At 46.8% G+C, this 23,660-nt stretch overlaps 1 protein-coding gene across 1 annotated transcript in view; it reads right to left on the reverse strand.

Moving 5' to 3' along the window:
* The window catches only part of YPEL1 (yippee like 1), a 197,224-nt gene that overhangs the window by 130,406 nt on the left and 43,158 nt on the right, over positions 1 to 23,660 (reverse strand). The window contains exon 3 of the mRNA XM_078667959.1: positions 1,071 to 1,114. Within this exon, the coding sequence (XP_078524085.1) occupies positions 1,071 to 1,114 (44 nt within the window). The remainder of the gene's footprint in view (positions 1 to 1,070; positions 1,115 to 23,660) is intronic.

The raw sequence follows: 23,660 nt of genomic DNA on the forward strand, positions 1-23,660 counted from the left end.
CAATCATAAGAGCCTCACCCCATAGAACCCTCCTGAAGGAACCTCAGAGCCTCAGATTTTCTACCGCACGTTGTGCTTAGGCAGTCTCCTTTGAGCTCTACTCAATTTCTACTCTTTTCAGAAGTTTTCTTCAGGATTTCTTTTCAGAATTCTTGGCTGTCCCTTCCAGGATGTCTGATAAGGAGAAGAAGAAGGCCCTTTTTCAAGCCTTGTTCCACCTGTGGCAAGAAAAGATTGTTTGTTGAGGATAAGCATAAAGATTGCATTTATTGCCTCTATCCTGACCATAAGGCTGCGGATTACAAGATCTGCCGCACCTTTTCTACCAAGACCCTCCGGGATTGTGAGGGTAGGCTTCTTACCTGGCTCCAGAAGTTGAAGTCCAGAAAAGACACAGTCTCCAGTGACAGTGAAGACTCTTCTTCAGCCTCATCTACAAGAAGGTCAGTCAAAAGGGGTAGGTTTCCCCTTCTCCTTCTATGGAGCGTCTATCTAAGGCCTCAAAAAAGACCCCCAGAGAGTCTGAGAGCCAGGGTCAGGTCAAATCTCCTCACCATGGTGAAAAGGAGAGGGAAGGACCATCTACACCTTCTTCTGGGATGAAGACTGATCCAGCCTTCAAAAGACCTTCTTCTCAGTCTTCTGGGAAGTCTGACAGAAGCTCCAAGTAGTCGACGACGCAGATGAAGGCTTCTTGCTCATGTTTTCTACTTACTTGGTTGATTGGAAAACATTTTAAAAAATAGTACTCCTGACACCTTACATGCACTGAGACTTTCAAACGTTTTAGGATTCTTAGACAGCAATCCATTGTGAAGAAAGATGGTACTGTAGAGTGATTTGGGCTTTCCTCCATAGTGCTCGGGGATCCTGTGCATAAGCAGGGCTATGCAGTGTTAATAGTTATCATTAGAGACACCCAAAATGGAGAACAAATAGTTTTTCAAAGACAATTTTAAATTTGAAAAATTAAATAAACTCTCCTAAAAATCTATATATCAATAGAATGATTTAACATTTCCTTCCAAAAAAACAAGCAAGCACGAACAATTGAAAGTGAAAGGACTTACACAGAATTGAAGAGGTAGGCTCGTCCCTGGCTTCCCTGAAAAGACTGCAAAGATAGAATGAATAGAATGTTAAAATAGTTCCAAATGAGGTTCTCAATTATTAAAAAGGTAAATGGGTGTCAAACTTTGTAGTCTCAATTGGCAGGAATTGCAATTCAAACATATATATTTCTATATCTCAGATTTCTTGGTTGTATCTTGGTGTCTGGACTCTGAATTCTTCCCCATCATAAGAATATGCATTCAATCCATCGCTTCATGGGCTGTGGTCCATCGATCTTTCACCCCCAATCCACCACCCCAGGTCAAGACTGTGCTTTATAACACCTAAATAACACAATGAAAATATGGTCCATGTTGGGCGATACACTGTCATAAAAAGATGCAAAGAGAACTTTAATCTTCACCACAAGCACCCAACTGAAATATTTCATGAAAAAAATACAACCACAAAAATCTGTTTCTGTATATTGAAGAGGCTACTAAGATGTCTAGTGCAAACCATCCTATACCATTGAATTCATTCTAGCACTTTAAGATGTCTGCACTGTGGAGAAGAAACAAACAAGTTACCTACCTTCGGAAAATGCTATTTCTGGTGGATTTTCTACGCATCCCTAACAGATCACACACCTTGTGACTATTCCCCGAGGCGCCAGCCTGGAAACTCAAAAGCATTACTCCTGCGTGTCGTAAGTGGCCTTGTGTGGCTCTAAGCAGATGATGTTCAGTTCCTAAAGTAAGAAGTGGGGTTGCACCGAAGCGCCACCCTGGCAGGACCCTTTCGATGAGGACCTTTTCAGATGGAAAAAAAGTCCATTCCGCAAAACAGAGGTGGGAGGGCTGGTGAGAGAGTAGCTACCAGAAGAACAAGTTACTTACCTTCGGTAACGCTTTTTCTGGTAGATACAATATCTGCCTGTGGATTCCTCACCTTGTGAATATCCCCTTGCGTCAGCAACATTCGGAAATTCTTTTTGTAGCCTCGCGCCGACGTGGACATGGACGTCAGAGACACGACATCGCTCGCGACTCCGCTGACGTCACCGACGCCTTCAATAGGCCCACGCCGGCGTGATGACATCAGTTCTGCCCTTTTTTCCGTGCCTTCGAGGCACACGGACGGATCAATGACAGTAGACATATACACAGTATACGCAGTACAAATATCATAAAAATATCAAGGTAACACACACAGTGTGAAGCAAATGCCATAAAACATTTGAATAAAACAACTCCTTGACAATAAAATAAATACATTACAGAAACTCTGGTAAAGAAGAGTGGACAACGGGGAGGCGGGTGGGTCAGTGAGGAATCCACAGGCAGATATTGTATCTACCAGAAAAAGCGTTACCGAAGGTAAGTAACTTGTTCTTCTGATAGATACATCTGCCGTGTGGATTCCTCACCTTGTGAATAGAGTCCCACAGCAGTCCCCACTCCCGGAGGAGGGTGTCCACTCTTCTACACCAGGAAATCCTGGAGAACAGAGCGTGCAAAGTGATCGTCCCTCCTCACCTCGGAATCCAAGCAGTAATGCTTCGCGAAAGTGTGGAGGGAAGACCAAGTTGCCGCTCTACAAATATCCTCTACAGGAACACCTCTAACCAATGTAGAGGTTGAAGACTTAGCTCTTGTAGAATGGGCCCTTATACCCTCTGGTGGATCCTTACCGGCCAAAGAGTAGCAGATCTTTATGCAGAGGACGATCCATCTCGACAAGGTTCTTTTATGGACCGCTCTTCCTTTCTTGCAGCCAGCAAAACCAATGAAAATCTGGTCATCCAAACGAAAGTATTTAGATCTGTCCAAGTAAAAGGACACCGCCCTCTTGGGGTCCAGACGGTGCAACCTCTCATCCTTAGAAGGGTGTGGGGGAGGATAAAAAGTAGGGAGGGTAATGGATTGACCAAGGTGGAAAGGAGTCACCACCTTAGGCAGAAAAGCAGCCCTGGTCCTAAGAACCAATCGATCAGCATGAATGGTCAAGAAAGGGGGCTTGGAACTAAGAGCTTGAAGCTCACTTACCCTCCTTGCAGAGGTTATTGCAACGAGGAAGACTGTCTTAAGAGTCAAAAGCCTCAAAGGACATTTGTGAAGAGGCTCAAAAGGAGCACCCATCAGAAAGGTCAAACAAGATTGAAGTCCCACTGAGGCACAATAAAAGGAGTAGGAGGGAACTTATTTGTGAGGCCCTTCAAAAACCTTAAAACTACAGGAGACTTAAAAAGAGATGGCTGATCAGGCAAGCAGAGAAATGCCGACAGCGCTGAAAGATAGCCCTTAACTGTGGCAACAGCAAGTCCCTGCTGCGCCAGAGAGAGGGCAAACTGGAGAACTTCAGACAAATGGGCTCTCAAAGGGTCAATAGATTTATCCCCACACAACGTGACAAATTTTGACCATCTATAAGAATAGATGGACTTAGTGGAGTCACGCCTGGCTGACAAGATGACATCCACCATGTCAGGCGGGAGGGAAAAGGAATTCAGGTTGCCCCGTTCAATCTCCAGGCATGAAGGTGTAATGTCTGGAGGTGGGGGCGTAGAACCTGCCCCTCCATCTGAGAGAGGAGGTCTGCCCTGAGAGGGAGACGGAGCGGCGGGTGAGAGGAGAGGTTGAGAAGATCTGTATACCACACCCTTCTTGGCCAGTCCGGGGCGACCAATATAACTTGGGCCCGGTCTTGGCGAATCTTCCTCAGAACCCGAGGAATCAAAGGTATGGGAGGAAACGCGTAAAGGAGTTGATTTCCCCAACTCAACTGAAACGCGTCCCCCAAGGCTCCTTGCATCGGATACTGGAGACTGCAGAAAGTCAGGCAGTGAGCATTCTCGCGAGTGGCGAACAGGTCCACCCGAGGAGTCCCCCACATCTGAAAGATGGTCGTGAAACACCTCCGGGTGAAGCCTCCACTCGTGGTCGGCAGAGAACTGCCGACTGAGAACGTCTGCACGAACGTTCAGAACTCCAGCCAGATGATTTGCCATCAGACAAATCTGATGGCCCTGAACCCAGGACCAGAGACGCAGAGCCTCTCTGCAGAGACACTGCGACCCCACTCCACCCTGTTTGTTGATGTACCACATCGCGGTCGTGTTGTCCGTCAGGACCTGGACTGAACGACCGCGAAGGGAAGGGAGGAAGGCCTTGAGCGCCAAACGTATCGCCCGCAATTCTAGAAGGTTGATATGAAGCAACCTTTCCTCTGGAGACCAAAGACCCTTGATCTCCAGATCCCCCAGATGAGCACCCCACCCTAGAGTGGATGCATCCGTTATCACTGTGGCCACCGGAGGAGGCAACTGAAAAGGCTTCCCCTGAGACAGGTTGCCTTCCACGCTCCACCAAGACAGATCCGCCGCAGCTTCTCTGGAGATCCTCACTGACACCCTGAGATCCCCGTTGTGCTGATACCACTGCCTGCGGAGGCACCACTGGAGCGCCCTCATGTGCCAGCGTGCATGGTTGACAAACAGAATGCATGAAGCCAACAGACCGAGCAGGCGAAGGACTTTCAGGACTGGAACGACCGCTCCATTGTAAAATAAAGGAATCATTTCCTGAATGTCGCGAATCCTTTGAGGTGGAGGGAATGCCCGACAAACAGTAGTATCCAGTACTGCACCTATGAACAGGTTGCGCTGGGAGGGCACCAGGTGAGATTTGGGCACATTTATCGAAAAAACCCAACCTGTACAACAGCTGGGTTGTCTCTTGCAGATGACGGAGCACTATCTCTGACGATTCTGCTTTGATCAGCCAGTCGTCCAAATAAGGGAATACAGGAATCCCTGACCTTCTGAGATGTGCCGCCACCACTGCCATCACCTTGGTGAAGACTCGAGGCGCAGTAGTAAGCCCAAACGGAAGGACCGCAAACTGATAGTGCTGCGTTCCCACTGTAAAACGGAGATACTTCCTGTGTGACTTCAGGATGGGGATGTGAAAGTACGCATCCTGCAAGTCGAGTGACACCATCCAGTCTTCTTCCAGCAGTGCCTGAAGAACCTGAGCAAGGGTGAGCATCTTGAATTTCTCTTGTCTCAGATAAAAATTCAAGATCCTGAGATCCAGGATCGGACGAAGTCTGCCATCCTTTTTGGGAATCAGGAAATACCGGGAGTAGCATCCCTGACCCCTTTCCTGCTCTGGGCCACCTCTATCGCACCCTTTCTTAATAGAGTTTGAACTTCCTCCTGTAGGCGTAACAGATGTTCCTCTGAGCAATATCCCTGGCAAGGAGGGTAATTGGGAGGGAATTCCCAAAAGGGAAGGGCATACCCATTTTCTACGAGATTGAGAACCCAAAGATCTGATGTAACCGATTCCCAATCTCGTAGAAAGAGGGTAAGCCGACCCCCCACCGGACCCACATGATCCTGAATGGCGGATCTAGGGCTGCTTTTCTGTGGCTGGGGGATTGGAAGAGGTGGAGGAGGAAGAGGCTTGACGCCCTCGAGGACGTGCCCTTTGCTTTCCCCTGTACGACTTATAAAAGGTATTTTGCTGCTGCTGCTGTGTGTTGTTGCTGCTGCTGACCTTGTCTATATGTACGAAAAGAAGAGCGTCCAAAACCTCTGAACTTCCTGGTCGTTGAACCTCTAACTTGAAGACCAAGAGATCTAGCAGTCGCCCTGCTATCCTTAAATCTCTCCAAGGCTGTATCCGCCTTCTTGCCAAAGAGTCCTTCACCATCAAAAGGCAGATCTAACAAAGCAGACTGTACATCAGCAGAAAAATCTGAGGATTTTAACCAAGCTGAACGCCTCGTGGCAACAGCAGTGTCCATGATCCTTGCCACAGAATCTGCAGTATCAAGGCCGCTCTGGATAACCGGACGAGCTGCCGCTTGAGTGTCAGATAAAACTTCCTCAAAGTCACTTCTGCAGTCCTCTGGAACCTTAGGGATCAATGTACGCATAGAGTCCATAAGTGCGTGCACATATCTTCCCATAAGGCAAGTGGCATTTGTTGATTTTAACGCCATACTCGCGGAAGAGAAAGTTTTTTTGGCCACTTGATCCTGCTTTTTAGCTTCCTTGTCACTAGGTACTTGTGGAAAAGCACCAACTGACTTCTTTGAACATGCAGCTTGAATCACCAAACTTTCAGGAGACGGGTGACATGACAAAAAGGCAGGGTCCTCAGGAGCCACCCTATATCTCCTAGCCACACCTTTCGATACAGCAGGAGCAGAAAGAGGCTTCTTCCACACCTCCATAATGGGTTCAGTCAAAGCATCATTAAATGGGAGCAATGGCTCCACAGCAGAGCTCGGAGAATGAAGAACCTCAGTAAGCAGATTTGATTTAAATTCAACAGTAGGCATTGTTAAACCTAAAAGTCCCGCTGCTTTTTTCATTACCACATGATATGGCTGAACAACCTTAGACGGAGCATCAGGACCTGATGGTAATACCCACTCTGGGGAAAATTCAAGACCACTAGCCTCTGCTAGTTCCTCGAAATAATTTTCATCCAGCTCACCCTCTTCTAAGTCAGAATGAGACTCACAATACCTCCGCTCTTCCAGGAGACGCTGAGCCTCTCTCCTAGACCTCTGCTTAATACGGAGTGCAGCCGGATCCACTGTCGACTCAGACGGCGCCGGAGCCGACGTCGGTATCGAATCCGAAGGCTTAGAAGGTTGCTCCAGAGATTTGCTCGGAGCGGGTGACGCCGGTGCTGGAGTCGTCGACTTCAGTCGAGCCGGCGTCGACGTCGACCTCGGTGGAGCCTGGTACTGCCACAGCGGGGTCGGGGCTGGCATATACGGCATGAAAGGTGCCGGGGCATAAGAGTGAGGCACACCCAAATTAAAAGCCATTCGACCCATGGGACCCTAAGGCGCTCCAGAGGGGTACCATGACCTCGAGAAAACACCATACATAGCGTTGAGAAACGCCGAAGGATCCTGACCTGGAGCTGGAAAAGGTGGATGCTCAGGCCGACCACGAGGCAGATTCGAATCCGTTTCAACAACAGGAGTCGATTCCACTTCCTCAACAGGAACTTCACCGACCTCTTCCTGAACTGGAGACGGTGCCGGAGTCGGATCTGAAACCAGAGTCGGAGAATGAACTTGCGACTCCGAAGGCGAGGCCTCGCCTTCTTGATCTGAAATCTCTTGTGGAGGAACCACTTTCGATTTAATCTTCTTGGGTGATCTCGACCTCGAGTCAGACTTATCACCCGAATGACGTCGAGATTCATGTCTCCTTTTCTTATGCTTCTTACGTGACCTCGAAGCATGATCCGACGAAGACTTCGAAGCCGACGCCTCTCGAGACCTCGGTCTCGACCTCGACTTCGAGTGGGATTTCGAAGATTTCCTAGCCTTATCTGCTTTCAATTTTGACACAAGAAGCTTAGACTCCCTTTCTCGCAGGGTCTTTGGATTCATCTTTTGGCACGACGAACACCCATCCACGTCGTGGTCGGAGCTCAAAGACCAAATACAGTCCTGGTGTGGGTCCGTAACGGACATCATCTTTCCACATTCTCTGCAGGGTTTAAAACCAGTCTTCTTTGTCGACATAATAAAATGACAAAGAGTCAAGAGAACAGGAGAAACTAAGAAAAACAGTAACAGAGTTACTAGAAGCTACAGAGTATCCCGAAACCGTTAGCGTCGACGACGCGGAAAAAAGGGAACTGATGTCATCACGCCGGCGTGGGCCTATTGTAGGCGTCGGTGACGTCAGCGGAGTCGCGAGCGATGTGGTGTCTCTATGACGTCCATGTCCACGTCAGCGCGAGGCTACAAAAAGAATTTCCGAATGTTGCTGACACAAGGGGATATTCACAAGGTGAGGAATCCACACGGCAGATGTATCTATCAGAAGGAACAGTTTCTTACCTGTAACTCCAGTTCTATCGTAGGGGAATCTCCATTGAAGTCATAAGCACGAAATAGTCCGACCCTAGTGAGGGGGTCCTGGAACACTTTTTCACAATATATATATCTGATGTGCGGATGTTCAACTTTCTTCAGGAAGGCAGAGTGTGTTTTGAACGAGGCAGAGACGCGGCCCTACCGAACAAGAGAACACATCCAGTTCTCAGGAGGATCACGTAAATACTATGCCCGTTCTAGGAGGGTTTTAAAAGTTTTTAAGATACTGAATCTAATCTACCAAACAAGTGAAGCAACAGGAAAAGTTAACCCAATACAAGAAGTCCTGACCAGAAAATAGAGAAAATACCAGATGGGACCCCTGAGATGTGACAGGGAGGAAGTCAATTAAAGCTTCTTGGATGGTTCTTATTTTCATCGCCCTCAACATAGATGGGAGAGGGTGCGAGTCACTGTATATTCAAGTGAGAAACCCCGACCAAAGAAGTCCTGAAGAAGGTGCTAACTTATCAGTTTCTTTGCACCGAAACGCGTCGACGCATTCTTGTAAATACGGAGAATCCAACCAGGGCATAGTAAACAGTGGATGTACATGAAAGAGTGTTACTGTTGTTTACTCTAATGTATAAGTTCTGCAAGCCTTTTTTGGATCCAGTGAAAACCAGTGGCAAATAGATCAAGTGACCACACTAGAACTAAGGGGGTTTAGATTACTAGGTTCATTTTTTACTAATTGTCTATATGAGTTATTGAAACGTTGTAATGCTTTTATGTGTTTTGCTCCAGATTACTGTTATTTTGATTTTAAATCCCACACGTGGAGCTGTATATTGTGTTGCATTTACTGTGATTTATTTTGCTTTTATTCATTGTTTTCATAAAAGAAATGTTTTAAATATGGCACTCTAGCACCTATGTATTTTGTATGTACAATATTTTTATTAAAATAGACTGTGAACGACTCAATTTGACTGTGGAAATTACTATACTTTCTAGAATACAGCCACCTGGCTAATGAGACTAGAGTTGTGTGTGGCCAAAGTGGCAGTAAAACAAAACGAGTGTCCCCCAGGGATTTCCCTTTGACTTTAGAATCTCCATTGAAGTCATAAGCACGAAATAGTCCGACCCTAGTGAGGGGGTCCTGGAACACTTTTTCACAATATATATATCTGATGTGCGGATGTTCAACTTTCTTCAGGAAGGCCTGCAGTCACTTAAAAGAGAAATTATTATGCAGCCTATAGGACCAGGCTACAATGGCCCACATCTTCATCATGTACTTAAAGGGGGGCCAGGAGAATTATATATGTATATTTTGTAAAACAGCATACATAGCTTTCATAAACCTTTTTTGATAGAGATGAGGGGAAACAGTTATTAAAGAAGTTAAAAACAGAGACTGTGCCTTTAAGAGTCGAGCAACCACCAGTATTCCATCATGCTGAGCAGAAGGCAGTTGCTTCAGCTTTTTGAGGCGATGGGGGTTTAAGGATATGTGGGTACCATGGATGCCTCTGTCCACTCTACCGGGGAGGAGGGAGGGTTGCTTATGACTTCGATGGTGATTACCCTACAAGAGAACTGGAGTTACAGGTAAAAAAAAAAGACTGTTCCTTCTCTTATAGGGGAGCCATAATCACTCAATTGAGTAGCAAGCCCGTCCTTCCAAAGAGCAGTGAAGAAAACAAAGGAGTGAGTAAGGTAGCCATTTCAGCAAATAGATTTCAGAGGAAGGCCTGTCTTACTTGAGCATCTACTCTAGCATTCAAGTCTAGGCAGTAGTTTTTGGTGAATGTGTGAACAGATCTTCAATGGGCTCCTTTGCAAATAATTTGATATAGGGATGTTTCTCATTAAAGCCACAGTAGCCGTTTACCCCTAGTGTGGGTGCTTTCGGTCTAGCATATAGCATCTTGTTAGCTTTATGATAGCACAACAGGATACAGGAAACTATTAATTGTGAAATGGATTGTTTGGAAGTGGCTAACCCTGTACGGTTCGGATCATAGGTGATAAATAATTGGTTTGATCTACGGATGTCCCATGTCTTATTTAGAGAACACTTCAAAACTCTTCTGACATTCAGAGAGTGAAGTCTTCGTTCAGCTGGCGAAAAGGGATTCTTAAAGAATGTTGGTAAATAGATGGTCTGATTAACATGAAAATCCAAAATAACCTTAGGAAGAAAATTCAGGCACGTCCTCGTGACTACTTTGTTAGAGTGAAAGACTGTATGGTTGGTGAGAACAGAATGCTTGGATCTCACTAACCCTGAGGGCTGATGTTATTACTACAAGGAAATCTGTTTTCCAAAGTGATGGTGCAGGGATGCCTATTGAATGGAGTCGAAAGGATCCTACATAAACTGAGAAAGGACTAGGTTTAGTTGTCTAATAAAGGCGTACCAAACCAAAAAGCTGAGCCATTAAATGCCATGTCCAACAAAGATGCGAGAGACGTCTGTAGACCTCACCCGGACATGGCGCAGAAGCACCAACATGCTTTTCTAATTTTCCTAAAACAATTCCTGTTGTTTTTGTTAAAAAACAACCGTGCCTGACCGGTTAATGCTGATCTTAAAGTGCCTCTTACTGAACGTGAAGAGAGAGGTGGGCTCCAGGCTTTGAAGTCAAGGACTAAAGAAGAGAAAAACCTCACCAGGGTGCTTGCTACCTGAAAGAAATGTATATGTGTGCAATTGGATTATGAGAAAACATAAAGGCTGAATGGAAGCCAGTATAGGCTTTAATTGATGGAGTGACCTGAAGTTTAATGGTGACAAATTATTATTCTTTTTGAGAGATTATGCAACTGAGTTCTGAAATGCGCCCTTTTAATGGGCAATAAGTACAGCCTGATTGCTCATAACTAAAATATATATATTTGAAATCATTTGCTTTATCTTAAACACTAAGAAATGATGTTACTTTCCTGTAACTGCTGTTATCCAGCATTGGTATCTTTCATAGATTCACATGCTTGAATCATTCCCTCGTCGTCGAGACAGGAGTCCCACGGAAAAATAATCAAGCAGTGTTTAACAAATTTCACAGGCTATAATGGCTTCAAGCCATCTTATTAGTAGCCTATCTATGTCCTTTTTTTTAAAAAAGGACCTAATGTTGGGACACAGCCACTCAGCTGCCAGCACTTTGTTAAACACTGCCTGATTGTTTTACAGAGGGACTCCCATCTGAACGAGGGAATGATTCGAGCATGTGAATCTATGCAAGATCCCTCAATGCTGGATAAAATCATTTTGCAGCAGCATTATACTGCATGTAATACAATTGTAAAATAATAACATTCACAGTGCTTTCTGTCATAGGCTGAGACCTAGAGGCACTATAAATTCCTATTTCCTACTGCACCAACCAGGATTCAATTCTTTGATCACACACAAATCTGCAGTAATCGCACTAACCAATTTAAGTTTCGTAAGATAAAAAAGTGAATTTTCTAAGGATTCATTTAACTTGCATTTATTTTTTTCAGGTGTGTGTGTGCACTAACAAAAATTACAGAACATATTGTTCTTTTTAGTCATATCCATCATCCCATTACTAAACTCACTGACCTAGCCTGCATGGCACTCGGGATCACAGTCCATTACCTTCTTTGTGCACTTCACCTCTGCATGTGAATGAATACAGCATAGAAACATGCCAAACAGACAAGGCTGCACTTTCATACCATCTTTATTTACAAGTATTGATGAGGCATTTGTGACCCTGGGAATACAGCCATGAATCCCCAGGTGGAGGTAAACCACAGTTTGAAGACCTCTGGCCTTCACTCCCGTCAGGAGGGGTCATGGGTAAAGTGGTAGGGTAGACTCTGCTGGCGTATGCCTAGACTACCATACCAGGCTCTCAGCTTCCTACCTATTTATTTACTAGGTTCCAGAACATAACCTTGCCAAAGTACCTAAGATTGTATCTGTGAAGGCCACATTAAAAAGTGTAGTAGTGCAGAAGGTGGCTGGCCAGGCTTTAGTACTTCCATCAAGACTTAAGTTTGCCCTCCATTGTTCGGTGGATTCAGATCAAGACCTCTGCAGCTCGCCTCATGACCACCACAAAAGAGGAACTCTCCTCAATAGAGGGACTAGAGGGACAGAAAAGCCCAGTGTCCAGGAAGTATCAGATCACTGTGATCCTGTAGTTCAGTAGAACGATTGCCCTCATGTTATTGAGGGGTGAATTTGCTCCCTTCATCGTAATGATTATTATTGGAATCTGATTCAAAGAGTCACAACCGATTAGGAGTTGGAGACCTCTTTAACCTCTTCGATGCTCATAACGGCACCACGCCGTCATGAGTCACGGTTGAGCTGTGCTCATGACTGCGTGGTGCCGTCACGACAACGCCCGCGATTGGAATGTCCAACACCTGGCTGGAATTCTTGCCGCAGGCAAGCGGTTAAGTATTTTCTTCTCTCAGGCCAGCACAGCACAAGCACAGATGAGAAAAAACCGGGGTGGAGAGCGGCACCAGCACCACAACTGATGTGGAACCCAATGCGGTTCAAAAGGTACAGACGGCGCCGGGGGCAAACCTGCCGGCAGGATCCCAAATGGAGGTCTCTACCGATCATTAGGGTCCAAAGCATTCTAGAGTGAGCCCAAAGTGTGCCAAACATAAACAGCATGCCATCCTAAAGGTCTATAGTTGCTGCAACATCACCAACGTACCAGGAAACTTGGGTTGCAACAGCACAAAACTCAGAATCCGCTCCTCAGAAGTTCTGAGTTAGACCGGGAGGCACACGGACATCCTCTCGGCCTCTCTGGAGTGCAACAGTGGCAGGAAGGGGTGGATTCTGCTTTGGTTTTGTGTGCTTCTTGTTAGCTTTACCCAAAACACTTCGACCAAGGGAGGACCTGCTGCGGGAATGACTGTGGGAAAGAGGCCTTACTTACGATGTTGAGCAGTCATGGCGCAAAGTCTTTCAATGTTGGAAACGTAGAATTTGGCCTTGCAGTCCCATACGGCCTACAGGTTCATCTGAGCACATTTGCCGAAGGCTATGTAATCATGCTGCGACCTCAAGCACCACAGACATATCTCCTGGGATGTGTCACAGACATTTTTGTGTGACCGTACCTTCAAGGTTGAAACCATGTTATTTTGGGAGAAGACCTATTGTCCCTTGCAGACTGGACAGTAAAATATTTGGAGAAAAATACTCCAAGTTGAGGAGTAAACTTCAGATCTGCGTCTGAAGACTTGCAAAGAAAATAACTGACAACATGCCTGTGTAGCACTTAAATGTGGCCCCACTCGTCACTACATAAGTCGGCATGGAGCAGCACAACGCCATATACTGGTGTGCAGGAGTGCTTCTTTTGACTTTCCGGATCCGGTCTGGAGCCTGGGGAATATTCAAAAGGGGAGGAATTTACAGGTAGAAGACATCAGAAACTTTACATCTGCAATCCGACACCTCTACCATGGATCTACTCAAATTCATACAGGCTGTCGTCTACGCATGGTCAACTAACCTCTGCAGACGCTTACCCAACCACGCAATGAAATTCCTCCTTCTGAACCCATTTTCCCTATCACACATTCGCCAATGCTTCACACAAACTTTACTAGCATTTAACCATGCTCTGGACATACTTGACTAAGCTCTATACATATCTCCGCTCAAAGGTGCTGAAAAAGAGCTAGGAAGCATTAGATCAAGAATACGAAAGATTTCATGTTTCTATTGCACGGTTTACAAAGTATAGGTTTACCCACACTGGCAAAGAATGCCATTGATAGGTGGACAGTCTCTTGTTAAACTACATTCGATAAGAAAGATAGAAGGCCCATTCCTGTCAAAACTAGGGGTAAATCTAGAAAGGGAAGATGAGGCTCCTCTCAAGCCATATGCCCCATTTCAGAAATATGCAAGACAGTAAGCTGGAGGTCAGTCCTTAATGTGTGTCTTCTTTGAATTCCTAGGCAATTTACACATATGCATAAGGTGCCAGAGTGCACTGAAAAGCCTTTTTAAATTTGGCTGAAGAACGCCTATGGAAACAGTACTTACCAATCAATCAGAGTACTTGTAGAGCGCGCTACTTACCCGGGAGGGTCTCAAGGCGCCGAGGGGGGGGGGGTGGGGGGGGAGAGAGTTGCTGCTACTGCTCGAAGAGCCAGGTCTTGAGGAGTCTTCTGAAGGGGAGTAGGTCTTGGGTCTGCCGTATGTGGGTAGGGAGGGTGTTCAGGTCTTGGCGGCGAGGTAGGAGAAGGATCTGCCGCCGGAGGTTGTTCGTTGGATGCGGGGGACAGCGGCGAGGGCGAGGTTGGCGGAGCGGAGCAGGGGGCGTAGAAGCTGAGTCTGCTGTTAAGGTAGGCTGGTCCGGCGCTATGGAGTGCTTTGGGTGTGTAGGTGAGGAGCTTGAAGGTGATCCTCTTGTCGACGGGGAGCCAGTGTAAGTCTCTCAGGTGGGGGGTGATGTGGCTGCGGCGGGGGACGTTGACGATCAATCGCGCGGAGGCATTTTGGATACGTTGTAGTCGTAGGTGTTTGGCTGGGATTCCTGCGAGTACGTTGCCGTAGTCCAGTCTGCTGCTGACAAGGGCCTGTGTCACCTTTCTTCTTGTTTCGGTCGTGATCCACTTGTAGATCCTGCGGAGTATGCAGTAATTATATTTCTCCTATAAGGGACTCCCCTATGAAATTATGAGCACCGGCTAGTGCCTACGACATGCAGGATCCCAGATCTAATCTTTTATTTTGAATTATCTTCACAAAAAGAAGCAAACTGAAATACTATTCTCCCAACATTTTTGTAAATGAAATGAGCAAAAGGGACGGCAACATGGCTAGATAGGCTGCAGCCGCCAAGAAGCTGGAAAACGGACCCCTAAAGAAGCACAGTCCACTAGTATTCCATTATGCCCAATCAGTGGCAGTTGCTTCACCTCTTTTATAGGAAAGGATAAAAATCATCTACCTGTAACTAAAGCTTATTCCTAGTCTACAGACTGGGACCCCTTTATAAGTAACGTTAAAAGAATTTCAAATACTTTTGCATCATATAAGTACGTTGTAAACGACCCAAAATCCAGTCAATCTCAAAGACCAGTATATATATATATATATATATATATATATATATATACATATATATATATACACACACACATACACAAACACATATATATATACAAGCACACTTATACACACATATAACACACATACACGCACACACATATGTATATACAACCTCATGACAAAAAGGGAAGGACAGCGGGCTGCATGTGAATATGAAAGATGCCAATGTTGGAAAACTGGGGTGACAGTTAAGGAACTTTTATCCCTCTCCAACATTGGATGTTTCTTAAATTCATAGGCTTAAATAGCAGTTTTAACCAAGACTAAGACAACAATGAATAGTGGGCATGAGCCTGCACTTTCGAGAAAAGGTTTCCAAGCCCTCCTGTCTCACAGTCATTTCCTTTTCAGCATCAATGTTGATGCAATAGTACTAGGTGAAAAAGGTGAGTGGTCCTCCTGTAAGATATTTTGCAGAAGTCTTAAGCAGGGTGGCCACGAAAAGAGCTCTTGTTGACGCAAAATTCCTGGATAGAAGCGCTTCGAGTTTTATTGCGAACAGTCTGTTAATTATGCTATTGGCCAAAGAAACACATAAAATGATCAATCTCACCAAAGATTGCTTTGTAATGGGCTTGCCTCATTCGTTGGACCAAAGGGTAGAAACACTTACTCGAAGTTCCTAGTGTGATGAAGGTGGAATGTGATATCTGTAGAGGCGGGACAGACAGACAGACAGACAGACAGACAGACACACACACACACCCACCCCCCCCCCCCCCTCTCTCTCTCCACCTTTTAGCTACTGGATTCGGCTGACAGCCGGTTTGGACAGTTGTATCCCAGCTAAACGAGGGGGCAAGGTGCGAGGGCCTACCAATCCATGGTTTTCTGAGTCACTTACGCTGGCTAAAAAGGGCTGCAAGCAGCTAGAGCGCGCATGGCGACGCTCATGAGACGTCTGCAAAGATAGAATATCGGGCGGCTATTAAGCACTACCACAAGTGCATTCGCAGAGCTCGTGCTGACTTTGTGGCCAATAAAATCTTAGCCAGTTCCAACCATGCCAAGACTATTTTCTCCCTGCTCAAAGACATGAAGAGCGCGGGATCTAAGAGGGCTTCTACTATCAGCTCTAACCATCAATGTGATGAGCTTGCGCAGTATTTTGTGAACAAAGTGGATCAGATCTACCGGGGTTTACCTTCGATGCCCCCCCCCCCCCCCCCTCTGGAGGGAGGGGCGCCAGAAGCGGTAGATATTCCGGGGGCATTTAGCCTGTCTTCCTTCCCGCTTCTGACCCCTCCGGGTTTTGCGGCTTTGTGTTAAAAAAATTAGATGTGGTTCCCCGGCGGATCCTATGTCGCCTGCCCTCTTCCACCAGTTACATTCCTTAATCTCTCCGGCGAGTCTCGACCTGGCCAATCTATCCTTGAGCTCAGCCTCCGTTCCTCGGGCATGGAAGCATGCTAAAGTGGTTCCATTACTAAAAAACGCCCTCGCTGGACCCGGGTGATCCAGGGAATTATCGACCAATCTCCCAGCTCCCCTTCCTGGCCAAGTTGGTGGAATCCCATGTGAACTTTACTCTGGCTAAGTTCCTTGAGCAGAATGCCATTCTCGCTACGTCTCAGCGTGGTTTTCGACCTCGGCACAGTACCGAGTCTGCTCTACTGGTTGTGCTAGAAACTATCCGGTGCAGTCTGGATGTTGGGATTCAGCGGCACTGGTCCTTTTGTACTTAAGTCCCGCTTTCGATACTGTTTCCCATTAAATACTTCTGAAACGCCTTAAGGAAGTGGGGGTGAGAGATGCGGCATTGGCCTGGTTTCGGTCCTTTCAGGTCTCTGTTCCTCCATGCCACTCGGCTGTTCGCTCTGCACCGGGGGGGGGGGGGTCCCGCAGGGCTCTGTTTTGAGCCCTCTCTTGTTCAACCTGTATGTCAGACCCTTGGCAGAGGTGGCCTAGAGTAGGAGGTTGTCCCTGGTGTCTTATGCCGACATCACCCAATTGGTAATTGCTTTCTCGAAGAAATGCAATTATTATTATTATTATTACATTTCTTAAGCGCACAGCTACCCGGAGGTTTCCCGGCGCTAGGCATATAAAACAGTATACAGAATGGGGGGGGCGTCTAGTCAGCAATCTTACATATTGAAAAGCCAGGTCTTAATTCCTTTACGGAAAGTCAAGAAGCACATTTCAGAACGCAGAGGGAGGGGTAAAGAGTTCCAAAGAGAGGGTGCCAGCAGAGAAAATGAGCGACCTCCCATTTTTGCTCTCTTGACACGCGGTATCCTGAACTTATTCTGGGTGGAAGACCTAAGTGTGCGAGGTGGAAGATATTGCTGCACCAGAACAGATAGGTAATGTGGAGCTTTTCCAGTCATGATTTTGTGCATAAAACATAGTGCCTTAAATTTGACTCTGCTCTCGATCCGCAGCCAATGTAGTTTACGCATGTAAGACGTGGCTGAGGTTCTGGCGGGTAGGTTACAAATAAGGCGAACAGCCATATTTTGTACCACCTGGTACTTCTTGGTTACCTCCTTGCAGGCACCCAGGAGTAAGATGTTACCATAGTCCAGGCGTGAGATGACAAGAGCCTGGACTACAGTTCTCAGGGTGTCAGCAGGCAGCATCCACGTGATTTTCCTCAGCCACCTGATGATGGTGGTACAGGTGGCGGAGACTTTCACGACGTGTTGCCTGAAGGACAATTGATTGTCTAGGAGGACCCCAAGATTACGAGCAGTAGTAGTTGGAGTAGGAAGAGGGCCCATCTCCGGCGGCCAATGTTGTGGGCCCCAGAGCGGGGTGTCAGAGCCAAACAGGAGCAATTCTGTTTTCTCCCCGTTCAGTTTTAATTTGTGCTCAAACATCCATGCCGAAATCTGTTTTAGTCCAGCTTGAAGAGAGGAGAAGGGAAGATTTGTTGGTGGAGAGTGAATAGATGACTTGTGTGTCATCAGCATAGGAATAAATAGTGAGACCTGCCTGTTCCGCCAAAAAAGCAAGTGGTCTAACATATAAATTAAAAAAAAGAGGACTGAGGATAGAACCTTGTGGGACACCGTGATTAGAGGGAAATGTTGATGAGACAGAAGTAGAAGAAAAAACTTGAAACGTGCGATTAGAAAGGAAGTTAGAGATCCAGGCCAGGGCGGAACCATCGACACCCGCCTCTCTCAGGGTGGACAACAAGATGGGATGGGAGACGGTGTCAAATGCGGCACTCAGATCAAGCAAAATGAGTGCCACAGTCTCCCCATTGTCCACCTTTTGCCTGATGGATTCTGACACACCAAGGAGAATGGTTTCAGTCGAGAAACCGGCCCTGAACCCGGATTGAGAACCATGAAGAAGGTTAGAGGTTTCCACGTAAGAATTAAGCAAAGAGTTAACGTGTTTCTCTAAAATTTTAGAGAAACATGAAAGTAAAGAAATAGGGCGAAAGTTAGACGGGTTATTAGGATCTGTGTTGGCCTTTTTTAATAATGGGACCACCATAGCGTGCTTCCATTCGTTGGGAACGATAGCTTCAGTAAGGGAGGCATTCAAAACCTTCAAAATAATAAGGAGTAAGGCTGGGTCCAAAAATCTCAGAACTTGAGGAGGCATAGGGTCAAGAGGGGAACCAGATTTTATGTCCTGTAAATACTTTTTTAGAAGCGTAGGGGAGATGGGGTCCCAAGCGAGAAGTTCAGGAGTCACGGAAGTAAAACAAGGGGAGGTGACAGGTGGGGGAGTACATGCGGTTGGAACAAGGTGAGTGGACGCAGCAGGGGAGGAATTAAAAGTCTCATAGATCTTCTCGATCTTCTCAGCAAAGAAATTGGCCAAAACTTCACACTGGGCGGTGTCTAGACTGGGGGCCTTGGGTACAGTAGATGCACCTGACAGCTCCTTCACAATTTTAAACAGGGCCTTAGGTCTATTCTGCGCCGTAAGGAGCGTGGTGTTCACAAAATTAGCTCTGGCACTATCACAAGACGTGTGATAGGTTTTAAGAGCAGCCTTATATTCTGCTTTCTGACCAGCATCATAATTGGAGCGCCATATGCGTTCCAGTTTTTTACATTTAGATTTTTCTAGACGAAGGGCGTCAGTGAACCATGGAGCTAGTGGGTGATGGATATGCGATTTATTTTTTTGAATTGGGAGACAAGAATCCAAGGCAGTTGTCAACCACCGTCTAACAAAAGGTAGCTCCTTGGTAGAAATGCTACTGGACAACGGGGGAATTGAATTGGTAAGAAATAGGTTTAGTTTGTCTATATCTAAACGTTTCCAATTCCTGCTGGCTTTGTGAGGGAGAGCGGGAAGGGGGGGGTTAAAAGTAGCCATTTCAATAGAAAAATTTACAATAAAATGGTCCGACCAGGGGACCGGCAATGAAGATTGGTAAGAGATGCCAGAAAGGTTAGAAATAATGGGGTCTAAAAGATTACCGGCCTTGAGTAGGGTCCAGATTGTGGAGGTGGAGATCTAAAGCTGCAAGATCCTGTAAAAGGCGTGTGGAAATAGCACACGAAGCAGAGTTAAAATGGATGTTTAGATCACCAACAACAATGAAGTTATTTGATTGTGCAAGGAGTGGGGCAATAAGGTCAGGGAAGGAGGAAGCCCAGCTACTCGCCGAGCCAGGCGGACGATATATCAGCGTGCCGGTTAGAGTAAAATGCGGGGTGAGTAGTAGCTTAAACAAACCAGCTTCGCAATTAGGAAAATCAAGATCTTCCCATTTACAGGAGAATTCTCTCCTGAAAATGATGGCAATTCCCCCGCCATCTTTAAGAGGCCGGTTTCGCCCAACGTAGGTGTAATCATTGGGGAGAGCCATGGCGATGTCAGGGCCAGAGCTTTCATTTAACCATGTTTCCGTAATGAACATGGCAGCTGGGCTGACTGTCTCTAGAAGGTCGAAGATGTCTCTCTTGTGTTTAGCGAGAGAACGGCAATTAATACTAATAAACCTCAAAGAGGGGCCAGGATTGGGTGAATTAGAAGGGAGAGTGTGGCTCCGGGAGGGAATGTTCCAAAAGGTAGAGGACGTAGAGTCTATACGTGAGGTGAAAGACTCCAATGAAAGGCTGCAGGATGGACAAGAAGTTGGAGCATTGTGACAGTTAAAAACAATGTTCGAAGAGCAAGGGGGTCCCCGCAACCGCAATAAAGCGGTACGAGTATACGTAACATAATTGTGGGCATCGGGACTGGGCCCTGGGCACGTACTGGCGCAGACGGGCTTGACTTGTGCGCGACTTGTGCGCGACTTGTGCGCGAAGTCGGCGCTCCCGCTGCGCTTGTCCGCTGCGCTTCCTCCATGCCCCCATTAAGTACTAAGGGTGAGGGACCACTAGACCGCTCACCTGCAAGGACTAGCGCAGGGCGGAAGTGGTGTCAGCCTACAGGAAGTGCGCTCCTCGGACTGGTCCTCCGCAACAAACGGCACAAGCCGGGGCGGAACGGGACCACGAGGGCGGTAAAGTGCAGGAAATGCGGCTGTCACATGAAAAGGGTAAGAATGAGCAATTTTAAAATGGTTTGTCCAGCGTGCTTTTAAAATCAGCCGCGGACGTTGGAAATCAATGTGCAAATAGGCAAAGTAGTTAAAAGATCATCATACGTGCTCTTAAAATCAGCAGTGGTACAGTACAATGCAATATAGCAATACAGCGTCCAACACACACACCGCCACCTGTAAACTGCGTTAGTTACTGGGGCTGGGAGCATAAGCGCCGAATTAAGTAGTGAGGCGGGCTCGGCACCACTAGACCGCTCACCTGCAAGGACTAGCGCAGGGCGGAAGTGGTGTCATCCTACAGGAAGTGCGCTCCTCGGACTGGTCCTCCGCAACAAACGGCACAAGCCGGGGCGGAACGGGACCACGAAGGCGGTAAAGTGCAGGAAATGCGGCTGTCACATGAAAAAGGTAAGAATGAGCAATTTTAAAATGGTTTGTCCAGCGTGCTTTTAAAATCAGCCGCGGACGTTGGAAATCAATGTGCAAATAGGAAAAGTAGTTAAAAGATCATCATACGTGCTCTTAAAATCAGCAGTGGTACAGTACAATGCAATATAGCAATACAGCGTCCAACACACACACCGCCACCTGTGAACTGCGTTAGTTACTGGGGCTGGGAGCATAAGCGCCGAATTAAGTAGTGAGGCGGGCTCGGCACCACTAGACCGCTCACCTGCAAGGACTAGCGCAGGGCGGAAGTGGTGTCAGCCTACAGGAAGTGCTCTCCTCGGACTGGTCCTCTGCAACAAACGGCACAAGCCGGGGCGGAACGGGACCACGAGGGCGGTAAAGTGCAGGAAATGCGGCTGTCACATGAAAAAAGTAAGAATGAGCAATTTTAAAATGGTTTGTCCAGCGTGCTTTTAAAATCAGCCGCGGACGTTGGAAATCAATGTGCAAATAGGCAAAGTAGTTAAAAGATCATCATACGTGCTCTTAAAATCAGCAGTGGTACAGTACAATGCAATATAGCAATACAGCGTCCAACACACACACCGCCACCTGTAAACTGCGTTAGTTACCAATACCAATGTGGGTAAGTTCAAGGATGACCTCTTGGCTATCTCTGACTGGATGGCGGCTAACGGTTTACAGTTGAAGGCCAGTAAGTCGGAGATTCTCCTGTTTGGCAAGGATCGGGAGTTATGGTCTGAGCAGTGCTGGCCGGACTGCCTCAAGCCCGCCCCCGTCCAAAGAGGCTTTGAAAAATCGGGGTGTGTGGTTCGACAGCAAATTGACTTTCGATAAACAAACCAAAGTCGTTGCTGGGACTTGCTTTGGGTTATTGCGTGGCCTTAGACCATTGCTCGGTTTCTTTCCCCCTGGAGTGCGCCAGACTATTATCCAGGCGTCCATCTTGTCCAGATTGGACTACGCCAACTCCCTTTATTTGGGTGCAAATAAGGCGAGCATTAAGCGCCTTCAGAGGGTCCAGAACGCAGCGGCTCGGCTCTTGGTTGCGCTGCCCAGATCTCACTCGGTGGCACATGTGCTCCCAAAGCTCCATTGGCTGCCAGTTGACCAGCGCATTGAGTTTAAGGCACTTTGTTACTCGCATAAGATCTTGACACTACAGGCCCCACAAGGGTTACTCCACCTGCTGGAGTACTATGTGCCGGGGCGCCTGGTTCGATCTGCCGACCTTGCACTGGTTTGTGTTCCGCGCGTCTGGAGAGCGAGGGCCGGAGGTCGTTCCTTCGGTTACCTGGCAGCGAAACTCTGGAATTCGCTTCCTCTCTCCATGAGAGCTATGCCGAACCACCAGGCTTTTCGAAAAGCCTTAAAGACCTGGCTCTTTCCTCCGCAAGTAGTCTAAGTGTTTGCAGCTCCTCTATCGGTCCTGGGTTCTTGGGGGTTTCTGGTTGCGCTGGGACGCCTCGTCGCTGAGGTAGCTACGCGCATTATAAAGCCACAATAAATAAATAAATTAATTCTGATTTTCGACTCTGGCAGTGCACAGAGGCCTGCTAACCACACCTCAAAGCCAGTTCCCATTCCCTGAAATAAGGTATAATCTAATAGTGCTACAACTGGCTAAGAACTTTTCCAGCCCTGATACTGGTACTCCAGGTACCTAGGGCAGGGGTACTAAAGAGGTTTCCCAAGGGCTGCAGCATAGAGAAGAAAAGCAGCCACTCTCAAGAGTGTATAACAGGGAATCAAGTAAACCCTTTACGGAATAAGGATGCCTCACACAATTAGAAGGTTGGACAACAATAGCCGTCCGTCCAAGTAACCGTATCGTGTCATCATTGGCCTCCTGCTCCAACGACAAGCTGGCGGTGCAATGCCTGCCGGGTAACACGTAGTGTTACTCTTTTGGTGGAGATCTTTTATTCCTGGCCAATGGGTGCATGCGTGTGAGGGACCTAGAAAGTGCAATTGTGAGCATGAGTGAAAGTTAAAAGTAAGTCAGTAGAGTCCATTTGAACATTTTTAATAGGATGGCTCACTGCTTAATTAAAATTGGTAAAGGGAGGGGTAGCGAAGCACAACAATAAGGGTGATGCGGCTTCGTTCAACCCTCGCCTATGATGTGGTCGACATGTTTCACGCCAGTTATGGCGATTCTTCAGGACCTAGGGTTGCTCATCAATTAGTGTGAAGTATCCCCCAAATTGAAGAAACTTCAGTATACAACCTGTGTTACAAGGCAGCAAGTGCTACTGCGTTGGTTCTTGCCCTAGAAGTTGGGAAGAAATAGACATAGACAAATTCAGACCCGAAATGTATTCACTCAGGTTCTTACATGCAGCAGCAAAATCCCAACATTCTACTGTGGTTAAACAATAATGTGTCCAAACCCGGTAAGGTGAAGGGAAAGAGAGGGCTGTGTGCGAAGGGGGAAGAAACTGGGGGATCAATGTATCACGTAAGGAAGTTACTACGGATACCATGGTTAAGTATATACCATTAATTATACTCCGGGCTGTGACACCCATTCGTGCTAGTACAGCTTAGTGGTAGTATAAGGATATCAATTAAAAAGAAATTCTGTGAGTACAAACTGAAACCGAGCCCCACGTGTGTTCATTAAAGCTTATTTGAATTGTAGCTTTTTTAACTTCTTTAACTTCTTTAACTTTTTTATTGTTGGCGCGGTCGCTGATTGGTAAAGGGCGGCGCAGTCTTACCTAAACCCTT

This window comes from Lissotriton helveticus, chromosome 11 (genome assembly GCF_964261635.1).
Source record: "Lissotriton helveticus chromosome 11, aLisHel1.1, whole genome shotgun sequence".
In the NCBI taxonomy this organism is placed as follows: Eukaryota; Metazoa; Chordata; class Amphibia; order Caudata; family Salamandridae; genus Lissotriton; species Lissotriton helveticus.